The following is a 22,453-nucleotide window of genomic DNA, read 5'->3' on the forward strand; positions in this document are numbered from 1 at the left end:
GGGGGAATCAAGAGACGATTGCGGGTGAATTCTGGGGGTGATCAGGATGAATGACGTTAGATTTTTGCCGATCATGGCTTGTTCCCGTATTGGAGTAAGACCAGGGGGATGAGGAATTGGCTCTTGGGATTCGTGCGCATCAACGAGCTTTGGAGCTTCTGTGGGTTCGCGTCGTATTGTTCCAGAATCCCCCCATAAATTACTCGCTATTAGACTCTGAAATGAGATTAGTTTTGCGGGTGAAAAATGTTTATTAATTCCTCCACGAATTAACGTTTGTGAACGAGACCGGTTCATCTGATGATCGCCGGCTAATATGGTTCAAGTCGGACGATTTATGCAATGGAATAATAAAAAACACGACAAGGTCAATGACAAATACTTTGTTCACAAAAAGAAGGATGCGCGCCAATTGTTGATGTCGTAATCATACTAGTATTCTCTATTCTGCAAGATCTAGTTTTCTATCAAGGTGTCGTCAAACATAAACACAATCGCTTTCTTTCGCTTTCCATTCTAAAATCCAACCATCCATTTACTCTTCGCCCTGTTCCAAGTGGTCGGCCTTCTCCTTGCTAGCGAGGAACTGCTGGGGAGTCTCGCGAGGTCGGGTCTTGGCGAACTTGACAGTCGCAAAGACTGAAGGCGACTCCTTGAAGACGAGCTCAATCTCCTCAAGGCTGCGGCCCATGGTCTCGGGGAAGAAGAAGAACACCGAGATGGGAACGCAAGCGGCGATGACAGCGTACACGATGTAGTACTGCCAACCGATGGTGTTGAGTGCGACAGGGGTGACCATGACAACAATGAAGTTCCTGTGAGTTTGTTAGTGACTGATACGAGATCGAAGACGAAGAACTTACCATAGCCAATGGTTGGCAGTCGAGATGGAAGACATGGCCATTCGAAGGCGAATAGGCGCGACCTCGGTACAGTACAAGAAGTTGGCACCCAGGAAACCGATGGGGACAAAGGTGTTGTACAGGTAGATGAAGCAAGCAGCAGCGATCATGGCAGGCTCGTTCTCGCTACCGAAAGATGTGGTGATGGCGAGAGCGATCATGCAAGCTGACATACCAGCACCACTGATCATGAAGACAGCACGACGACCGAATCGATCGATTGTGAAGAAAGCAACGAACGAGGCGAGGAACTTCCATGTCAGAGCACCACCAGTGAGAGCCTTGGATGTCTGGGCGTCGAGACCAAGGTTCTTCTGGAAGAGAACGTTGGCGTAGACACTGACAAGGTTGGAACCGCTCATCTGCTGGTAGAACTGGAGGAGGATACACAAAGCGAAGCGGTAGAGGAGCTTGTCGTCACCCATCTTGAGCATGTCGCCAAGACGAGCAGCCTTGTCTGAGGTCTCTTCGAGGGAGTGTTCGATGCCAGCGACCTCGGCAAGGACTTCGGTGGAGTCGATGGGGAGGCCACGGAGGGCAGCGACGGCATGACGGGCCTCTTCGGATCGGTTCTTGAGGACGAGCCATCGGGGGCTCTCGGGGAAGCAGTAGATGGAGGCCATGAGGATGAGGGAGAAGAAGATGGCGATGGCGATCGGGGGTCTCCAAGTGACAGAGCCATGCTCGAACTCGAAGAAGCCAAGGTTGATCCACGACTCGAGAACGTATCCAAGGCAGATGAAGAGACCAGTGAGAACAACCTGTCGACCACGGTTCACGGCGGCCGATGTCTCACTCTGCCAGACAGGAACAATGGAACTCAACTGACCGATACCCAAACCGATGATGACACGACCGACGATGAACTGCGCAAGGCCAAATGACGAAGCCTCGAGGATCTCTCCAATCAAGGAGCAGACAGCAGCAGCAAAGATGACATTGCGACGACCGAACCTATCACCAGTCCACGAACAAGACAGAGAACCGATGAGAGCGCCAATGACAAAGGTCGCAACGACAAAGCCCTGGAGGGTGGACTTTCGGCTCTTCTCAGCGCCTTCGGAGTTGACGGTATCGATCTCGGGGAATGTCTTGACCCAATCTTCCTCTGAGAGAAGACCACCAATGCCAGCTTGGTTGTAGCCGAAGAGCACAAAGGAAGGGGCGACGATGGCGGCGATTTGGAGGATAGCCAGGGACTTGCCGCTGGCTCCGAGGTAAGTTGGCACGCTCATGTTGACGATTTGTTTGCGTGATGAGGTTACAAAACAAATGACAACAAGGTACTGACTTTGACTGGATGCAATGATGGAAGACAATTGGGGAGTGGTTCTTTATACCCAGATTGTCAATGTCAAAACTTCAGAGTTGGAGCTAAGAGAGTCGTTCTTGCGGAGCCCCATGGGATCAATCACGGAGAGCCAATTGCCCCATATGTGGGGGAGCGAACCGGATGCAAAGCAAAACGTAAGATGAGAAAGCATTGTTTATTTTGATTTTTTTTGCACGATTTGTTATCAATTGGCTGGTTGTAGACTGGGATTTAGTCATGTCTGTTGCTTTGCGATCCAAGTTTAGACGGCTAATACGGCACGGTCTCTTTTCGGTGGCTTCACATTTTATGGAGAAACTGGGTCCGTGAATCTCCGCTATCGTCATGTTGGCGACTCGCGAGTTGGAGAAGAAAAAGTGGAAAAATAACTCAGAGTCTAACGAGTCTACGAGTCTAACTGTCTGTCGGAGTGTCGGAGTAGCCTGAAGAGGAAGATTGCCGTCGAAAAGAACTGGGCTGTAGGGCAGTTTGAGGCTGAATGTGTACTCTGTAAGGACCTGCATTTACGGCAGTGGAAGACATGGGTAGGTAGTCCTTGTTGGGGGAGTAAATTGCTTTGAGCGCAACACGAGGGAATGGGATCACCTGTGTTGTACTCACTCAACCCGTACTCTGTAGACTACGCTACAGACACAAAGTTGATGGTCTAGATTGACTCGTAGAAATCCCGCGGGAATCGATTCCTTCTCGAAGGTTTCCCTTCCCAAACGAAAACTGTTCGGCCAGGAACTGTCGATCTTACCCTTGTTAGCCACGAGTCTTGGCCGATTTATCCGTCTTGGAGGAACGGCAGTTGGCGCAAGATCTAACCGTGACATCACCTCCAACTAAAATTCATGATCAAATCGCTCTCTCTCTTTCTCTTTTGTTACTTCAATTGACTGACTGATTGAACAAGTAAACTGAATCATGTCAATTGCCATTGTCCAAATTGCAATTGATACTTACATGGATAATTGGGGGGAAACGGGCAACTTTTCGGGGAAATTGGAGACTCGTAGCCAACGAAACACGGCGAATTAATAAAATTGTGGACAAGTTCAAAGGGTCCTTCGCCTTTTCTCTTTCTCCCTTGTTTTTTTCCCCTCATTTCTGGGGAATATTAAGCTCATGAGATGCAATGTTTGGTCTTAATACGGAGTACCCCATATTTTTCTTGTGTCACCCTCAACAAAAAGAGAGACAGAGTAAAAAACTTGTTCGGTTCACTGTCGCGGTCAGACTCCAAGGATGGAATTGGGGGAGGCTGGCTCGGATGACCTCAACTACCGGACTTAGGCCTTTCCCCTCAATCTCCAACAGACCTTCTGATTGACCGTGCTTTTCTTCTCACGGGGAGAGAAAAGAAGAGAAAAAAGGTTACCCCCACGCACCTCCACGCAAACAACGACGGTCACGACAGCGGGCTCAACGTTACATGCCGGTTCGGTTCGCCCGCTTCCCGATTATTAAACTGCAGGTCAGAATCATGCAAAGGTTGCTCGCGCTTGGAGCAATTGTGCTGCCTCCACTCTGGTACATAACTTTTGGTGACCGCCAGCTGCTTCAATCGGTCGGACAAATTAAGGCCTCTCCATAGCAACACCGCATCACCGCCGCATCGCGACCGAGATAATGTACAAGAAAGGAGGTTTTCACTTGACGAGATGCATTGTTTCGTGTTTTGATAGTTAATTGACCGAATGATACTCTGTGTGCTTCATGCGACGCATCCCAATTGATGATACCCGCTGATGAGTGTCGGTTTTCATCAAATGTCCATAGTGGGTTACTGGCCAGCAGTTGATGACAACGTCGCGTCGATAAGCTTCTTCCACAACAATAAGCATAAATTAATCTTTGCATAAGCTTGAGAAAAGATCGTCCTGTTTATTCTCAAAGTTCAAACATTGGGTTCATCGAGATAAAGCCATTTCGAGATAAATTGTTTTAGAGATTCTGTTACCCTACAACAGTGAAACTCATGGCCAATAAGCAGAGACTTGAATGTGGTCAATGGGGCTCAACTCGTTTCTCGCTTCCACTGCAGCCGGATAAGAAATTACCCATCTACTAACCTTGTCGGGTTGGGCAAGGAGTTTCTCTTTTTGGTTAGTCGATGGAGAGAAAAAAACAGGATTCAGTCTTGCCAGGGTTCACTGAATGGAACGCCAGAGTTCCTCTCATGATTCAATTCCCATGAGCCTTGAACGACAATCACTTCATCGCAGATCAGATGACTTTACTGTTCTCGCCACTATCACCGAATTTGCATCAACACTTTCGCTATTGGGAGGAAAAACAGTCCGGAATGAAGCTCACGCTGATGAGAGCCGACATAAATAACCGCTCATTTGGACGCTTTAATAGCATGTTGTTTGATCTGGCTGTTTATGCCACTCTCACGAACCTGTTTCTCACTGATCCAGCTGGAGAGTCAATCGTCAGCAAGCCAAAGTCTCTCGCTCTGAGGTGCAGGTCAACTTTAAAGCTAGCAGATGATATATCAATTGAGTAATTGCAGCCTGGCTTTGCTTTTATTTAGACTAAAAAACGCTGGCTGATACTTGGTTCAAATTGCGTATGCTTAATTGAACGTGTCTGGAGCGCGCGATGGCTGATGGATCGAAGCATTGCAATCCAGCAGAGTGATGGCTTATTCTTTTCCTTGTCGCGTGTTGCTCGTCACGCGTCGCCCATGGCCTTTACAATTTATCTTTGCCGGTGTCGCATTTATGGCATGTTTCTCGATTATTAGATCACTGTCGTTTATTTTGATCAGGATGAGAATTGGTGGTGCGTGAGCTCTGCTGACGTTGTTGGATGGTTTACAGGGCATGAACCTTCTGTGACCGCTGGAGCCATCAACCATACTTTTACCGTCTGGCGGGCTGGGTGAAACGCCACCACAACTGACCTGTATTTCTAAAAGATGCACCTTTGAAGCATGCACTCGCATCTATTAATTGTTGGACATTATTACCAAATCACTATGTCAGCACCAAGTCTTTTTCCTGTCAGCATCAACTCATTTGTTTTGTGCTCTATTCCTCCGCATTATTCAGCCACTGGCAACTTTCTTGAATTGAAAGCACTGATTGGTCTGCCGTGTAAGACAAAGCCCACCTTTCCCAAAAGGAACACCGTTCGCCCAAAGGAGTAATCGGAGCTTAAAAATCATGGGATCGTCAACCTGGCGAACGACGTCTTATATGAGAAGCATTTGAAGTATAAAGCCAGCTGGAATAGAGAGAAAACAGGATCAACTATCCAATACTCAAAACAGTTCTCTGTTCGCTCTTGACCATATCACCAACAACATGCGATTCTTCAACATCACATTGGCCTCTTTGGTCTCTGTCGTGACAGCCCTTTCATCCTTTGACACTTGGGCTCATGGACGTGTTGCTTTGAACGACGTCAGTATCCATTTCAGATATGCTGGTTCAGGTCCCCCGCTACTTCTCGTCCATGGCAACCCCCAACACAGCCTGACATGGCAGTTCATTGGTCCCATACTCGCTCAGAACTACACTGTAATTGCACCCGACAACCGTGGCGCCGGTGACTCGAGCATTCCTCCTGATGGGGACTATACTGCCGCTGCTTCAGCCCAAGATCTCAAAGGCGTACTGGACTTCTTGAACATCACGTCTACGTATGTCTTTGCTCATGACAAGGGAGTTGGGATGGCAACTGCTCTAGCCATCAAGCACCCTGATGTCGTCAAGAGACTATCACTTGCCGAATACCCTCTTCCTGGATTTGGATATGAACAAGCAGCAAACCCAGCTGCCTACTGGGACCTCTACCAGAACTGGCAGTTGGCATTTTTCCAGGTCACCGACCTAGCCGAGTTTCTCATGTCAGGCAAGGAGAAACAGTTCCTGCAGTGGTACTTCTATCACAGCAGTTACTCTGGAGTCGAGAGTTTCAGCGAAGAAACGGTCAACAGGTATACCAGCAGCATCTCGAAGCCAGGATTTCTGAGGGCGATGCTAGGACCCTTCTCGAGCACGACTGTCTTCAAGGATGCCGAATTCTTCAAGACTTCGTTGAACGAGAGCAAGTTGAGCGTCCCACTTCTTGGGATGGGTGGTGAGGCAAGTCTGGGACTCAAAACTCTTATCCAGGAATCATACGAACCAATCTCGACGAATCTCGAGATTGATGTTATTCCAAAAGCTGGACACTGGATCGGTAAGTACTGGACTCGGACACTTGAAGAAACATGTTACTAACAATGTTAACTAGCGGATGAGAACCCAAAGTGGACAGCGAAGCGTCTAGCCAAATTCTTCCAAGATGATGAGAGTCCCAAGGAAGTTGATCTGGCTTACTTGGATGACATGGTAACTCTGGATGTTGGGTACTTTGGTACAAGAAGTAACTTTAAACTTGGATCTCAGTGAACGAATGTGTTAACCATGGCGTCTTGGCATCAGCAAATATGAACCTCTGCCATTGAGGAAATACTATTATGGTCATTGGACCTTACTTTTGGACATGAATAGTGCACGGTTGTTAATTAGTAATGGACGTTCATGAGAGACAAAACGGCATTCGTGTTTTGTATTTGGCAGATAAATACTCTGATAAAATAGATACAAAGAAGTGTTGCACCTGGCAACGTCCTAATCCAATCCTATATACATTCCTTCCTTCAAAATCGTCCCAAGATACCCTTACTTGGTAGAGCATCCAATACGCTTGGAGCTGACAGCAATGTCATCGTACCAGAAAGTGTTTGAAGCACCGCTGTAAGACTCCCAGCCGAAGTAGACGCCCTGGATCTTGGGCTTGGGCTTGCTGTTCTTCCAGCCGTTGCTGTAAGACGCAGGGTCGTTGGGCTTGTAGACGAGACCCTTGACAGGGCTGTCGTTGAGCCAGGTGGCGATGGTGCCGTCGGGGGAGAGGTGGTACTCGAGGCACTGCCACTGGTTGGCGGGGATGTTCTTGGAGGCGGCGATGCCTTCGGGGGAGAGATCGGGAAGAGTGGCGTCGTCGGACTCGTGGTTGTACATGAGGATCTTGCTCTGGCCGCCGATGCGGAGGTGCTTGCCCTTGCCCTGGGCTGCGTCGGGCATGGTGATGAAGGTGACGTGAGAATCGTCAAGGGTCTTTTCAGACTTCCTGTAGTGTTGTTAGTAACTGACTATAGCACAATCTCGACCAAGTTATCTTACATCCAAGCTCTGACATAGACATCACCACTGGGAATGGCATCGGTGCCAAAGAATTTGTGACCACAGAAACCATTGGGGCCACCAGTGACCTTGATAGAGTTGGTACCACTGTGACCGGTGGTCTTGTCAAGGACAACCTTTCCACCCTGGTCACAGTCAGGTGCATATGTAGGCCAAGCGACCTGATCCCAACCGCTCTCGAAATCCTCAGCGACCTGGCCGAGCGTGAGAGGAAGCACAGAAAGTGCAGTAAGAGCAATTTGGCGAAGCATGATGAATATGAATGTGGAATTGGAAGGATGAAAAAAAAAGAATAAGAATCGAAAGTGAATAGAATGCTAAGCAAAAAAAAAGCCAAGCTGCCAAGGACAAGCTACGGGATATATATAAAGAGGGCACGATGCTTGGTGGGATGCAAATTGACAGGCGATATTAGGGACTAAAGGCTGAAACAAAGGCGGCTCATTTGCTCAATCTGCAATTGGGTCATGCTGGGATGTTCCGGTTATTTCGGAATCGATTGCCCGTAATTTCCATGTCGGGCGCGGACGTTGCTGAACCTGAGACAAAAATGGTATTTTTTCCGCGGAAGGGTCTGAAACGAGAAAATTATCCGTCTCCGGTCTGGGCTTCTTTTGGACGTCAAGACGATTTTGTAACTTGTATATACCGCTTTTTGATCTTTTGTCTCGTTCGGATGCACCTTTTTGGTATGTGAAGTCATTTGTGATGAGTTGTTTAAGACTGCATTGGTCTGGAATGCTACATAGCGATGGACAGAGAGATAATTGATGGACGGAAGTTGTTTCGTTTTCTGATGACACAAGATGCGATAAGGATGGACGATAAGATTTGATAAGATAAGATGAGATATGATAGCTGCGATAAGCACTGATAAGCACAATCAGATAAGATTAGATATAACAGCAAGACATGTCTAGCAGCTTGTATCGCTCTTGATTTCATGCCAATTGCATTAGCAATCATATTAAAATACGGAGATATAGTAGCGATAAAAATCAATTCTTATCATGCTAATAACACAATGGTTATCTTAGATATAGGCTTGGAAACAACACCCCAAGGTTAAACTTGGAGCTTTAAAGACTTGAAAGAGACTTTTGCTTCTGGAGAGACTCTGTTCTGTAATGGTTCTCTTCCCCATCGACATGGCCATTTATCACGTTGTTCTACACCAAGTTCTAAGTCACTTGGACTCCCAGGTCCTGCCAAGATGACTGCTCCCCGTCGTTGTTTGCGATAGAGAGTAACTACAGTGACTTCGAAGCATTTTGCAATATCTGGACATCTTCAAGAGCGCTACAAGGTAATACGGCTTCATATACAGTGATCTCGGACAGAGTGGTTTGTGTTTAAATGTCTTGTTCATGATCTATCAATGTGTATAAACATAAACCAAATGCCTCGAATAATGAGGAGCACATTCCGATTTTATCACTAATCTCACAAGTCCTGGAGTTCTATTAAGTGTGTTATGAAGCTGAGGTCTCTGTTGTCCAGCTTGAGATACGTTCTGTTATGCCAAAGTCCACGATCAACCTTGTAAGCCAATGTTGTTCATGAAACCGCAAGGACCATTCGCATATGTGTAAAATGCCGGACCTGTACTGCCGTAGTAGGAAGTCCATTGGATCTGTCCACTGGGACAGGCGTTATCGATAGTCGTTGATAGATAGTTGTAGCAAGTTATACTGCCGCTATACGTTTGGCTCATGAAGCACTTGGGGTTCTTCATACACTGGACACAGCATAAATACGGGCTCATGGTGTCTGCGCTGAAGTAGTACTGCTGGGTGTAAGACGTCGAGAAGGGTGTGGCTAGATTGACCGAATTGTCACCATTTGCAGTCTTCAGGAAGGCATCTGAGCCACACGCTTCGTAATAGGGATCGGCCGGCAGGATGGTCTGGACGGTAACTGTGTTATATTAGTTTCTGACGCTTGTGTCTATAAGTGATAGTGATGGGTCGTACCTGTATCAGTAGCAATAGCTTGTCGCGTAACTGTATCATGCACAGTGACTGTAGTCGAGACAGTGATGGTATTTGTCTTTGTCACCTTGGGAGGGTAGTTGGTTGAGGTGACGGTCTCTGTTTTCACAACAACCTTTGTCTTCGTCTTGGGCTGTAGGGTAACACGAACGCCCTTGGCTGTAGTGCTGACAGTCTTGATCGTAGTTGAGGGAACACTCTTGGTGCAGTCCACTCGCTGAGGGTACTGCGAGCTGGTGCCACGAGGTAAGATCGGCTTGGCACCGCGGCCTTTGAGCTTCGGTACATATCCGCCGGAGTTGAGGAGGAATTTGAAGTTGTCGGGGGCTTTGATGGTGCTGGTAGAGTAGCTGGTGACGGTCGTGGACGTGACGGTTGTGGAAGTTGTCGTAGTGAATTGTGTTATCGTCGTTGTTTGTGTGTCTGACCCAAGTTAGTATCTGACCGTGTCAGTGGCCTCAGTGGCTTCCTTCTTACCAGTAATTGTCGATATGGCTGTCTCGACATCAGGGTCAGCATCCGTGGTCACTGTCGTCTTTGAGATTTGGGTCTCAGTGGTCGTGCGCGGCTGAGGGACAACGATGACATTGACTTTGCGGATAACCTTCTTGATAACAGTGATTTGGTTTTTGACTGTAACGGTGGCCCGGGGGATCTTGTTCGATGCGACACTGACAGTGCCCAACTTTGTAGCACAGATTACCCCGGTAGTGGCTGCAAAAGCCTCGTTACCGAGGGCGAGGATAACGAGAAGAGTTGACTTGAGGGCAACCATTGTGGCATACGTGATGGGGTTGAGTAAGGTTCAACTGTAAATGGTACGGGGCGAGTACCGTCCATCATCTATAACCACGCGGGCAGCCACAATATTGCGTCTTGTAACTTGGCTGGCAACAAAACGGCTACCTGTAGCGAAAAGACCAGTCCAGACTGACATGTCTGTTCATTTGGAACTCGGCTGTAATTACCAGCAGGGATTCAAAGGGATTCGATAAGTTGGGAAGCAAGAAACACAACAAGTGGATTCGTTTACGGAACTATTCCTCTATAATTACAGGCGACTACTGCCAATAGTTTGTGCTGTACCCTGTCCTCAGCTGTAAAATACAGTGGCGACCCCCCGGCGGTCAGTGGCCTGATTGGCTGAGCCACTAACTCAAGTCCACTGTAATTAATAGTGCACTTGCAAAGAACCCCATTACCGACCAATGAAGTCTTGGGTCAAATCGATAGTTTGCTCTCAATTCAGCACACATGGAAACATCAGCCAATAACCCAAGTTCAAAAGATGGCGAGACCCCTACGTCTCGGATTAGCTGGATTTGCCTTATTTACCCTCTGTGTTGGTTACTGGACGATAGGAATCTAGACTTTCTTTGACCCTCTCGCTGCTGTCATTTTTGCCACTTCTCCATCAACTACCCGTTGTCATAAAGTCAAGACGTGTCGTGGAACATTGCTATGTTGGAGATTGACGGTTCGGTACAGAAAACAAGCTATTGAATCATGATAACCCATTTTGAGAGCCTTTGTAGTCTGGAATTACGCACGCCACCACAGTATGCCAGCACGAAGGTCATTCAGATGGCCATCTAAAAAAACGAAGATCATTCAACGTCGTCCAGTCATGCGAAAGACAACTAAGTGTGTTATCAAAACTGATAAGCCGTGTCTCATTCCATTCCGTGTGATGCCTCGTTAGATACTGTGACAATGTCACTTGCTGTTACTGTCACCAAGACATTCCCCCAGGTCAACACCACTACTGTGATGGACAATACTACTGATATTGAGCGATGTAATTACCGAAGTAAAGACTGTAACCAGCACAATAGTTTCCGATTCTATAGTCTATCAGCACTCACCAGACATTCAGTATCAACCCGGCTCATCTGTGACAGTACTGTATACTAGACAGGATAGTCTCATGTGCAAATATGACCGATTGTACACAAGTCAAGTGTGCCATTTGTGATACAATACATGCCAAAGACCGGACTTTGACTCTTTTTAACATAAGGCAGGGCAATTGGAAACCTCATCTTGCCCGAGGAGGCCCTTTCGATCGCAGTTGACGACGAGCTGGAAGAGTTCATGCTGCAAGCCTGTCGTCTGACATCTGTTTCCAAGTCCGCGGTACTGGCAATGAAGCATGCTTACTCACTCTAATAGCAAAAACTTGAATCAAGAGTGATACTATCACAGTCAAGGGACTCACTATCACTTGTCTTTTCATGAATGAGCACTCCAAAAAAGGCCACAGAAAAGGCTATCCGTACCACTCGACCAGAATATAGCAAAGTTCGCTCGTACACATACACGTACAAACTTTGCCACTGAGGGTAAGACATTAACAGCGACTGCTAAGCTCAAGACTGAGGGTAGCACGACTACAAGATCTACAACCGCCACTACGACAACCTAGCCACTATTGTGTCTCGCTGCGACCAGACCGTCTTGAGCCACTTGATATGGTTCGAGCTTGAGAGCCTTTAGTATTGTATTGTAAGTAACTTCCTATATATTATTATAAGTTTTATCTAGTTACAGTATGATTAAGAGCACTACTTGCCTTTGAGATATGGACGGTCAGATCGCGAGTGTATGAAGCTCCGTATGGACAATGATAATTGAATTTATTTGGACTCGAGAAATGACAGCAAGTTGATATAGCATTCAAGTGGATTGTCAGAGAGTATCAATATATGAAACAGGTGTATGTTCCCTAAAAGGTGATAGTAAAACCCTTCGTAGCAGTAGTAAGAAATGGTTGATATCGTCAAGAAGCCTAATCTCAGTCGTCTCTCCATTGAAGAATTGTAAAAGTGATGAATGGATAATTGATTCAAGATCCAACTTAAAGGACTGCAAACAGAGGAAATAGGTCATGTTTTGAGCAATCACGATGTTGAACACGTGATGTCCTTTGCGTTCAACGCCATGGAGCCGCGTTAGATAACTTGATACCTGGATATACCTTGTCTTCCGCAAGTTAAAGCCAAAAATTAGATCATATTTACCAGTTGAGCGAAGGAAAATAGCATCTCGTTGCAAGCTACACAAAAGATATAGCTTACTTGCCTCAACTATTCTTCATGTACACACCACCAACTGGCTGGCAACCAGTAACCTGTCATTATTATTTTGTAGTACCAAGACAACTTAGCGCTTTGATGGCCGAGATACTATATTTTTACTGGGATTCTTTGTTCTGTCTGCATATCTCTATTAGGATGCATAGGCAGATCGGTTCGTATAGAGCCAGAGGCTTCCAAGCTCAATACTAGTAAACACGTTACTCATGGACCGGTGACGACATAAAGAAGCAATATCAATTAAAAAAAACATCAGTTCATCTAAGATCTGAAGTGGCATTCTATAACACGCAAGTCCACGAGTCTCCGTCATCATGATATATACCTGAGATATTTTGATTAATATTGGATATGGTTTAACGTATGGTTAGTTATTTGGCTGAGGCTTTGTTCATGCATCAGATGGGATAACGCTGTGAGGAAAGTTAGATTCAAATACTGACTTGATTCATCATTCTGTAGTCAAGAGTCATAGCAAGTGAAGTTTAAAGAAGCAATCTCGTTCTTACATAAGCATGTTAGTCTCAGCAGATAATAATAATTTAAAGTTTGCGAGATGGGGTAGATATCGGAGAAAACGAGTTACTATAAAACTGAATATCAGTCTGTGGTTGGTATTTCACCAGGAGCTTACGCACAGGACACACTAATGCCTTTTCATCACATCATATTATCCCAGAATGCGCCAGTAGCTTGTATATCTCGAAGACGTATGTGTTTGACTCAACGAGACTCTATTGCATTGATAGGGTGATTACAGATCAAACGTCTCGAAAATCAATGGCACAAGGAAGCATTCTATGTATGTACGGGATCACAACTGCGGTTATGAGCCAGTCCACGGAAGGATAATGCTGTGATCAGGATACTGTATAAAGTTGCCTTGGTCTGGTTCTTTTTTCTTGTAAGGCCTTAACTATCATTACTCGGCTAGTAATTGAGAAAATAACAATCAATTAAGATTCGAGAGTCACGAGAAGATGGATTCGTTAATAAGAGATCAAAGACTAAGGACCGCAGACTGATGAGTGACGTTGGATGTGAGTGATTACGTGATGCTCTCACGTGATCTCCTCGACGTTCAACATCATCTGCGTTCTGGAGCATGCACCAGATGTACCAAATTAAAAATTGCAGGAACACGTCGGACAAAAAGACGGAAACTTCATGTGTCTATAGATAAGTATAAGCAATTCGATGTTCCCGTTCCGCTGGCACAATAACGCCCATCGATGTCACAGGCTAAGAACTTAAGAATTGTTCCTACTTGGGCTAACCATGACTTTCGTGTGATTCTCCACATTGTCTTACGAGGCTCCTGGTTTCTTCTCCGGTAATACAATCATCTTGTTTCTGGGTGGTTATCTGAATTATCTCAAAGAAACTCGATGGGAAGAACAAAGTATTTTCACAAGCGGCAGGATGATGGGCAGTCAAAAATGCTAACATCTGCAGCTTTGGGTTCGTGTTCTTCTCGTGATAAACAGTAGAGTAAAAGCGGGCATATTCACGGCAGTCAATTCTGTCTCCGCGGTCATGCACGCTGGGACATGTCCGGTGCGGAGTAACCCTGTTGGGATACTGGTGTAACCATTGCACTCAACAATGTACCGAGGATATCTGTTTTTATTCATGCAGGATATCCGGGGTTGATGCATGAGACAACCGAATTCATTGCTGCATTGGGGATGAATTGATGCGAGACTTAGCGATCTGTTGCAATGGTCAGGCTTCGTTTGTCGGAGCTGTGAACAGCAAGTAGGATTGAGTTATAGCAGCTTAGTGATTGTAGATGTTTTCGCATCAAGAAGAATAAAAGATGGAAATACCGAGTCATTTGATTCTATATAGATTAGGAATTGACGGTATTTATTCGTGTTGCTTAAATTCCCGACGCTCATCTTACTGTTGACTTTTAGGTCACGTTGAACTGTGCAATGTTTCATCAGGCATGTAAGGTTTTCCGCATCCAGGTAATTTAGTGGATACTGGACGGTAAAAACACAACCACATGCCTTGTTGCGCGACAACAACGAACATTGGTTGCGGAGATACTTGCCAGGGTTCCCCAGTCGTGTCATGTCAGCATCACGAAAAGAAACCATCAGTGGAATTTAAAAGAGCCAGCCAAACGGCGATGAATGGCGGCCTTGAACGACGAATTGTTTTCGGTCGCATTCATCTCCCGACCTTTGCAATAAGCATGTTTTCTTGACCACTCGTTGAGAAGCGGATAAAGTCAATTCTCGCTCTCGAGTCATTGACCCTGTCGAATTACCCCAGAGCCATACCAAATCCAGCACAACGCGGGGTAAGCGATGCCCATTGCGGGGAAGGGATCTGCATCACCAACTCGATGATCTTGGTTGCCTTTGGTCCGGAGCACATCCTCATGTTACATCTTGCGATGATCCCGTGGCCATTGACGAATGGAATGGCCTGGTTGTCGAGAGTCTCGGGGCATCTCAATACCGAGTCTACTGCCGTTTTTGCCGTTTTCTGACTTCATGCTGCATGGCGTGAGGAGAAGTGACTTTCTCTTTAAATAACGTCTTGGGATGACGCTGGAGCTGAAAGCTTGACGTTTTATCCTACTTGGCATCTCTGCCCTCTTCTCACATTCTTTAACAACTGAGATAGCTGCGCTATCAACCAACGACACCCCTCAATTGTCCATTTCAGACTCCAATATGGACAACGCGAAACCATCCGTCCAGATGGACGAAGGCGACCCCTCACCGGCTGGTCAAGAGCAGAATCTCGACAACTTCAACTTCCCGTCCCAGACCGAAGAATGGCGACTAGACTTTGAAAAGAAACTTCTCCGCAAAGTCGACACACGTTTAATGCCCACTCTGGTCATAATGTACCTCCTCAACTTCCTCGATCGCTCCAACCTCGCCCAAGCCCGTCAAGGCTCCCTCGAACAAGACTTGGGAATGTCAGGCACAGACTTCAACCTCGCTACATCCATCTTCTTCGTCGGCTACCTACTCATGCAATTACCTTCGAACCTGATTCTCACACGTTTGCGACCGTCATTATATCTCAGCGCTTCATGCTGCCTTTGGGGTGTTGTGTCGACGTGCAACGCTGCTGCGCAAAAGTTTTCACATCTTATCGTCATCCGATTCTTTCTCGGTTTCGTCGAGGCGCCGTTCTTTCCGGGTGCGGTGTTTTTGATGAGTTCTTGGTATACCCGTGCTGAGCTCACGCGACGAATTGCATGGCTGTACTCGGGAAATGCGCTTGCGAATATGTTTGGTGGTGTTCTTGGTGCAGCCATCCTGGGTGATATGGATGGCGCGCATGGCAAAGCAGGCTGGAGATGGCTGTTCATCATCGTAAGTTTCGTTACTCTACAAGTGATGAATGTCTACTAATATGATGACTATGTAGGAGGGTGTAGCAGCCATTGGCTTTTCTCTGATCGCCATGTTTATCCTTCCCAACTATCCTCACACCACAAAATGGTTGACCGAGGAGGAACGCGCATTCGCCGCATGGAGACTGGCTCAAGATATCAACGAAGTCGATGCTTACGGAGAAAGCACGGTCTGGGATGGTGTCAAGATGGCAGTGCGAGATTATCGACTCTACCTTTTTGTCCTTCTCCAACACGTCAGTCTCATCTCTCAGACATTCCAGTATTTCTTCCCCACCATTGTGGGGACGCTTGGTTATGGCAAAATTGTTACGCTGTGGCTTACAGCTCCAGCATGGGTGAGTTACCAACCCCAATTTCTGTGCAAGTCACTGCTAATTGATGCGAATAGTTTGCGACATTCCTTTTGTCGGTTTGTGTTACTTTGAGCTCGGCCAAGACAAATGACAGATCGCTGCATATTATTTGTCTCATGCTTGTCGCAGCAATTGGCAATGCAATCGCAACAGCCACCGCAGTAGTTGGAGCGCGATTCTTTGCCATGTTCCTCATGCCAATGGGCGCTGTATCATCTTGTGAGTTTTTTTTTCACTGCATATAATTGTGTCGTTTCTGACTTTGTCTTTACAGATCAAATCATTGTCTCATGGGTGGCCAACTCGTTTCCCCGCCCTCTGGTTAAACGCTCTGCGACCATCGCCATCTGTAACATGATTGGCAACACAGCAAGTATATATGGGTCATACATGTACCCCAGCAGCGATGGTCCACAGTACATTCCAGGTGGTAGCGCCAACACAGCCATCTGTGTTCTTGTCGCGCTGCTTGCTCTCATGCTGCGCTACGTCCACAAGTGGGAGAACAAGAAGCTGGACAGAGCCGAGAACGAAGCGAATGCAGTCGCGGAGGAGAACGGCAAGGGCGACTTGGCTGCAACTCCAGAGTTGAGAGAACCAGGATTCAGGTACATTTACTAGAGGATATTAGTCGCGTGCTTTTGATATGGACGCACGCACAATGGTCAAATGATGTATATGTGAACATTGGTTCCTTAGAATAAGATCAAAAGCGGCAGAACTGTCGCCAATCGGTATTGCAAATTTATTCTCCATCCAATCAACCCAAGACCTTTTGCAATGCCAAGTCTCCCAGGGTCGCATCGCGTCTTTAAGCTTCCCGATAAGATTATCAAGATTATCGGCGAAATGTCCGAACACGGACTACAAGCGTCTACAGCCAATAAGCTTAACTGGATTGACCTACCTAATCAGTATTGGTATCATTCTGCAGGTCCACCTGCCCAGACCTTCCATCTTGATTGTGACTCTACAACGCCAACCATACCGTTTCGTTCAGTTGAACGTTATCGAGTTGCTTTTCTTCAAGGACTTTTGTGAGACATTGTTCTCTTGTGTTGCAGTGGACTGCACTTTTTCCCGCATATAGTTCCTAGACTGAACAAGCAAAGAACCAGCATCCTTATTTGGGCTATCACTGTTAGTCTTGAGTTGCATTGTTTGTTTATCCCCCTTATCTGAGCTTATCAGCCGCAAAGAGGCTCTGATAACAAGGTACCCCTGTCTCTTCACCTTCCAGATCTGGGATCCATCCGGCAGACATGAAAATGCCGTCACCGTCGCCAAGAATAGGCAATGAACGGATTGTAACCCTACATAACATCTAATTGGCTTTATAGGTAGACCTCTAGGCGCGAATGTGCATATTGTTCCTCGGCTAGGAGACTAAACAGTAAGGTGGATACGGACAATATACGAGACGGAAGCGATGGAGATCTATCAAGGTACCAAAAGTATCTCAACCAGATGTATTGTCCGTCGAGGATAAAATGGAGAACCCTCCCTCGAGCCATTACCGTGATACTTGACTTCATCCATTCCATCTCTCTCGACCACACACCCCTAGTGCTCCTCCACGATGGTCAAGTCGACTCTTCTTCTCGGCGCTCTTGCCGCTTTCAGTTCCTATGCTCAAGCTAAGGAGATGAAGGTCAATGAGGACAAGGCCCAGAGACTCTATGACACTGGAGTGATTCACAACAAACTCATGGCCAGCAAGCAGGTATGCTTTTTGACCAAACGCATTTGCAATTTGTCGACTGACATTCTCTAGGCCGTGTGGGAGAAGCAAGAGGCCGCTGGTGCCTTCGCCAGCGAGCAGTACCCCAAGCTTGGTTATACCAAGTGTGTCCGAGGTTTTGCCGAAGCCATCAAGGGCGATGCCAAGAACACTTTTGCCTGCCACAACGTCAGTTACCTCCAATATCCTACTCACTTGCACTTGCTGACACGCATCTAGGCCGACTTGTACTCTTTCTTGAGTCACGCCGACCTCGGCAGCACCGGAGGTCGAGGCTCCTCTTCCTGGGGATGGACTTCCGATGACGGTCGTGAGTTTGTCGCCATCGGCCAATACGACGGCACTGCTTTCGCCGAGATCACCAAGAAGGGTCAGCTAGTCTACCTCGGTCGCCTCCCTCAGTACTCTGTGCCCTCCCAGTGGCGCGAGATTCGTGCCTACAAGAACTACGTCATCATTGGCTCTGAGGCCGTCGGTCATGGTATCCAGATCTTCGATTTTACCAAGCTGTTGAAGATCGACCCCAAGAAGCCTGTCACCTTTGACGCCAAGAAGGACCTGACCAGTCACTTCAGCGCCCTTCTTCCTGTTGGTCGCGCTCACAACGTTGTCGTCAACGAGGAGCTCAAGTATGCCGTAGCTGTTGGCGCTCAGCCGCGAGACGACAAGAACTGTGCTTCTGGTCTGAACTTCTTTGATCTGACTGATCCTTCTAACCCCAAGTCTCTTGGATGCGCCAAGGGTGATGGATATGTCCATGATGCGCAGTGCATTGTCTACCGTGGACCTGACGAGCGCTACCAGGGCCGTGACATCTGCTATGGCTACAACGAGGACACTCTCACCATTTACGATGTCACTGACAAGGCCAACGTCACCAACATCATCTCTCGTATCTCCTACGAGGGTGCTTCTTATACCCATCAGGGTTGGGTTCTCGACACACAGAACCAAGAGTTCCTTGTCTTGGATGACGAGCTTGATGAGCAAAACGGTGCCGGCCCAGGATCTGACGGCTTCCCCGTTACTTTCATCTGGGACATCCGCGACCTTGAGAACCCCAAGCAGACCGGTCTCTTCAAGCATCCCACCAAGTCCATCGACCACAACCAGTATGTCAAGGACAGTTACATCTACCAGTCTCACTACGGCGCCGGTCTTCGGGTTCTCGACGGTCGATCCATTCCCTCTGACCCCACCGGAGCTGGAGTCTACGAGGCTGCTTGGTTCGACATCTACCCTGAGGATGATAGCCTTTCCGGTGGTGGCAGTGTTGCGTTTGTTGGAACTTGGTCTTCGTATGCTTTCTTCAAGTCGGGATACATCTTCATCAACACCATTGAGCGTGGTTCGTTTGTTGTCAAGTTGACCGAGAAGGCTTTCCAGAAGCCCAAGTGGTAAAGAGGATAGCTAGTATGTAATCTTCATGGCAGCCAGACTGTCTTCAATTGAACAACAAGTTTTCACTACAATGTTACCTTTCCAGGCACTCAGTGTTGTGCTTTCAACGTTGACCTTAGTTGGACCAGCTCAGGTTGGTATGTCCCAAACGGTTCTGGAGACTAATACCGCGCATTTCCACACAATTGAATGAGTCCAGCTTTATGTCAAGAGGCGCATTGCAAGATGAGTTATAGCTTAATTAAATCAACATCAGTAAATTTTGAGGTCAGTTAGCAAGTCGAAATGATTTAGAGAAAATATTAACAAGACAGCCTCCACTGGGGCTGATATCTCGGTTTCTACTTATAAGTACTCTCATTGCTGACCTTTACTAAGAACTATTGACAACGGTGGCTAATATCAATATACATCTCAATAGGATTCAATTAGTCGCTGACTGGAGACGTTTCTCTTGGTGATCTACAAACTGTGAGTCGATTAGTGCCTAGGCATTACTGTGAAAACTGTAAAAGCCAGGAGAAGTTGAGAGGATTTGGTTCTGTCTCTGAACTGTGCTACGTCTGGAAGCAATTAGGTAGAAGAAGTGCAAGTGTAGTCATGGATGGCTTGCCACGTTTCAATATGCATAGTCTCACAAGAAGTGTGCAAAGCAGCCGGAATAAAGTAACCCGAATTTGACATAGCATAGTGACTAAGCATGGGGCTTATAGTGACTTACCCCTACGATTGATAAAATCCAACGGGAATTTCAGGGTACTAAGTAAGAGAATATAATTGATGTACTGTCAGTTGGTTACCCGCAAGAAGCTATCTACACCGCCAATCAGGAAGATTAATACAATACGTACGTCCCAACCCCCGCTATCTATTTCGTATTTGTTTCTCTTGGCACACCGGGTCGTGGGGGCCAAAAGCTTCCTGTTATGGTATTACAGGCCGCTGGGACAGAACAAGGCGACTCTCAACCAAACACTCATCTGTAAGGTGATATTTAATTCGCTGACACCAAGACCGAAGTCAGGGACCAGTAACATTGAACTGCCATCCATAACATGGATAAAATATTCATGTTCCCACCTTAGACTGTATCTTGATTTTCTTCTACTTTGACGTCATTACAGCCACCGGTGATGTGGCATAATAATTTAAATTATTTGTATCCTTCGTATAGCCACTTGATCTTGTAATCGCCATGTTCTCTTCTTCACCTTTCTGCGCAGGCTTTCGATCAGAATTGTACCAGTAACTCGATGTCTTACTTGCATCGTTTGGCATTTCAGGTCTGTCCTACTTCAGGATCATTCTAACAATGAAGATGAACGAGCGCTACCTCTTAATTTTATTTTCCCAACACGGTCTTGCTCAAGTTTGCTACTTCTTCGGCGATAAAACAAAGACCTTCGAGACGAGTCCTGGTTACAAGCCATGTAGCTCCAAGATCACGGCTTACTCGACCTGCTGCGATTTCGGGAATGGCGATAAATGTCTGGAAAATGGCTTGTGTTTACAGTCCGATACTAAAGAGACTGGAGTTATGTACCGCGGTGGCTGCACCAATAAGAATTGGGACAATTGCCCTGATATTTGTCTGAGAGGTAGGTAACCTTTCGCAAAGAATGTTACATGACATTCCGCTAATCGTCGGCAGTTAATACAGGGGGTGCAGAGCCACTCAGACAGTGCTCGTCCAAGGACTATTGTTGTTGGAGTGACTCAAGAGGATCAAACTGTTGTAACCTCGAAGGGCGACAATTCTCAGTCACAGACGGTCCGCATGTTAGCCGTCGCAAGACCCCTGTTGCAGCGATAGCTGGCGGTGTTGTTGGAGGAGTAGTTGTTATTATTGGTCTACTAGGTCTCTGTTGGTGGTGGTTTCGTCGCAGGAGAGCATCGGTGAACGGGAAGGCCAAGATTAATAACAATGAATGCGAGAAGAGGGATAAAAGTACCACAACGTTCAACCCTGCACTCGCAGAAGTTGACGCCGGTCCTGGAAGTGTGCTTGTGGAGTCAAATGCGAGGGTCCTTCAGCGAAAGACAGTTCATGAGCTACCGGCATAGATCTTACTGTCGCCTTGTCCTACTATAGATATGAGAATATGGAAACATTTAGTTTCAAGGCTGCTCTCTTTTATGTGAAGAGTAGAGCGATCGTGGAGTTAGGTGCCTACAGGCAAGGTGATACAAAATTACAGCCACGAGTTCTAAGTTATTATCGGAATATTTTTATCTACATTTGTCCTTTCTCGCGAGTCAGAATGTAGCTTTAGGTACTTATTGAACTGTTTCCACTGGATCCAATGCGTTCTATTTATGGATGGAGTTAAATAAAAGATTTGCGTCTTTATTAATGGTGAGACGATTTGTATTTTCTTAGAGCATAGCTGTACACTGACAAGATAAGCTTCAAACGCTAGGTTAAAGATCACTGCCGGGGATATTCCTAGACCATATCATGTGGCTTGGTTTGTCCCACTGACCTTTAGCCGTAATTTCATATTTCTAGTAGCTACAACTCTGTTAACGGGCTGTTTCCTACTGTAACATGGGCGTTCATTTTACTAGTTGCGTTCTATTTACCTAAGATATCTGACTTTGCTGAGGTTTGTTTAGCCCTGAGCAAGCTGAATATGAAACCAAGCTAACCTTTTACCGCCCTAACAGTCAGTACTTGGCAATGGCTCATGACCTTCAATACGTCCAGCGTGTGTTACCGGTCCCTGGTAGTCTTGAGGCCTTCGTGATGCACACTGGCCAATTTCACAATGTCTTGTGATTTACAAGGTCTAAAACTGATTCCGATCTCTCACGTGTCAGTTTTTAGTCGTAGAGGCTAGGACTTAAAGAATACAAATTTAATTCCACAAAGGCATGATGTCACCACATATGGGTTTCCTCTGAAGTTTATTACATTTTGAATTGATTTTTCTAGCGGCTTGGATAGAACACAGAAGATCAATGTCGTCTTGAAGCAGATTGAGATCTAGGACTCACCTTGCTTACAATAGCGTGATTGGATGTCTTCCCCGGGACGCATAGAATCAACACTCAAATATAAAG

At 46.5% G+C, this 22,453-nt stretch overlaps 7 protein-coding genes across 7 annotated transcripts; 4 read left to right on the forward strand and 3 right to left on the reverse strand.

The window, feature by feature from the left end:
• Positions 1 to 412: 412 nt before the first annotated feature.
• Positions 413 to 2,317, reverse strand: FGSG_06464 (uncharacterized protein). Its single transcript, XM_011327762.1, has 2 exons — positions 864 to 2,317; positions 413 to 815 (listed from the first exon to the last, which is right to left on the reverse strand). The coding sequence occupies exons 1-2, from the start codon at positions 2,135 to 2,137 to the stop codon at positions 536 to 538; spliced, it is 1,554 nt and encodes a 517-aa protein (XP_011326064.1). The 5' UTR covers positions 2,138 to 2,317; the 3' UTR covers positions 413 to 535.
• A 3,217-nt stretch (positions 2,318 to 5,534) lies between these two features.
• FGSG_06465 (uncharacterized protein) lies at positions 5,535 to 6,626 on the forward strand (the record flags this gene model as incomplete). Its single annotated transcript, XM_011327763.1, has 2 exons — positions 5,535 to 6,414; positions 6,469 to 6,626. The coding sequence occupies 2 exons, from the start codon at positions 5,535 to 5,537 to the stop codon at positions 6,624 to 6,626; spliced, it is 1,038 nt and encodes a 345-aa protein (XP_011326065.1).
• A 273-nt stretch (positions 6,627 to 6,899) lies between these two features.
• On the reverse strand, positions 6,900 to 7,740 carry FGSG_06466 (uncharacterized protein; the record flags this gene model as incomplete). The annotated part of the gene is made up of 2 exons (XM_011327764.1): positions 7,401 to 7,740; positions 6,900 to 7,347 (listed from the first exon to the last, which is right to left on the reverse strand). Exons 1-2 carry the CDS (start codon positions 7,670 to 7,672, stop codon positions 6,900 to 6,902), a joined length of 720 nt encoding a protein of 239 aa, XP_011326066.1. The 5' UTR covers positions 7,673 to 7,740.
• A 1,215-nt stretch (positions 7,741 to 8,955) lies between these two features.
• FGSG_06467 (uncharacterized protein) lies at positions 8,956 to 10,187 on the reverse strand (the record flags this gene model as incomplete). Its single annotated transcript, XM_011327765.1, has 3 exons — positions 8,956 to 9,338; positions 9,395 to 9,835; positions 9,890 to 10,187. 3 exons carry the CDS (start codon positions 10,185 to 10,187, stop codon positions 8,956 to 8,958), a joined length of 1,122 nt encoding a protein of 373 aa, XP_011326067.1.
• A 5,010-nt stretch (positions 10,188 to 15,197) lies between these two features.
• On the forward strand, positions 15,198 to 16,869 carry FGSG_06468 (uncharacterized protein; the record flags this gene model as incomplete). Its single annotated transcript, XM_011327766.1, has 4 exons — positions 15,198 to 15,851; positions 15,907 to 16,230; positions 16,284 to 16,467; positions 16,523 to 16,869. The coding sequence occupies 4 exons, from the start codon at positions 15,198 to 15,200 to the stop codon at positions 16,867 to 16,869; spliced, it is 1,509 nt and encodes a 502-aa protein (XP_011326068.1).
• A 958-nt stretch (positions 16,870 to 17,827) lies between these two features.
• Positions 17,828 to 19,459, forward strand: FGSG_06469 (uncharacterized protein; the record flags this gene model as incomplete). The annotated part of the gene is made up of 3 exons (XM_011327767.1): positions 17,828 to 17,971; positions 18,023 to 18,157; positions 18,209 to 19,459. 3 exons carry the CDS (start codon positions 17,828 to 17,830, stop codon positions 19,388 to 19,390), a joined length of 1,461 nt encoding a protein of 486 aa, XP_011326069.1. The 3' UTR covers positions 19,391 to 19,459.
• A 1,243-nt stretch (positions 19,460 to 20,702) lies between these two features.
• Positions 20,703 to 21,454, forward strand: FGSG_06470 (uncharacterized protein; the record flags this gene model as incomplete). Its single annotated transcript, XM_011327768.1, has 2 exons — positions 20,703 to 20,988; positions 21,042 to 21,454. 2 exons carry the CDS (start codon positions 20,703 to 20,705, stop codon positions 21,452 to 21,454), a joined length of 699 nt encoding a protein of 232 aa, XP_011326070.1.
• Positions 21,455 to 22,453: the final 999 nt, after the last annotated feature.

Source organism: Fusarium graminearum, chromosome 4 (genome assembly GCF_000240135.3).
Source record: "Fusarium graminearum PH-1 chromosome 4, whole genome shotgun sequence".
NCBI classification, from domain to species: domain Eukaryota; kingdom Fungi; phylum Ascomycota; class Sordariomycetes; order Hypocreales; family Nectriaceae; genus Fusarium; species Fusarium graminearum.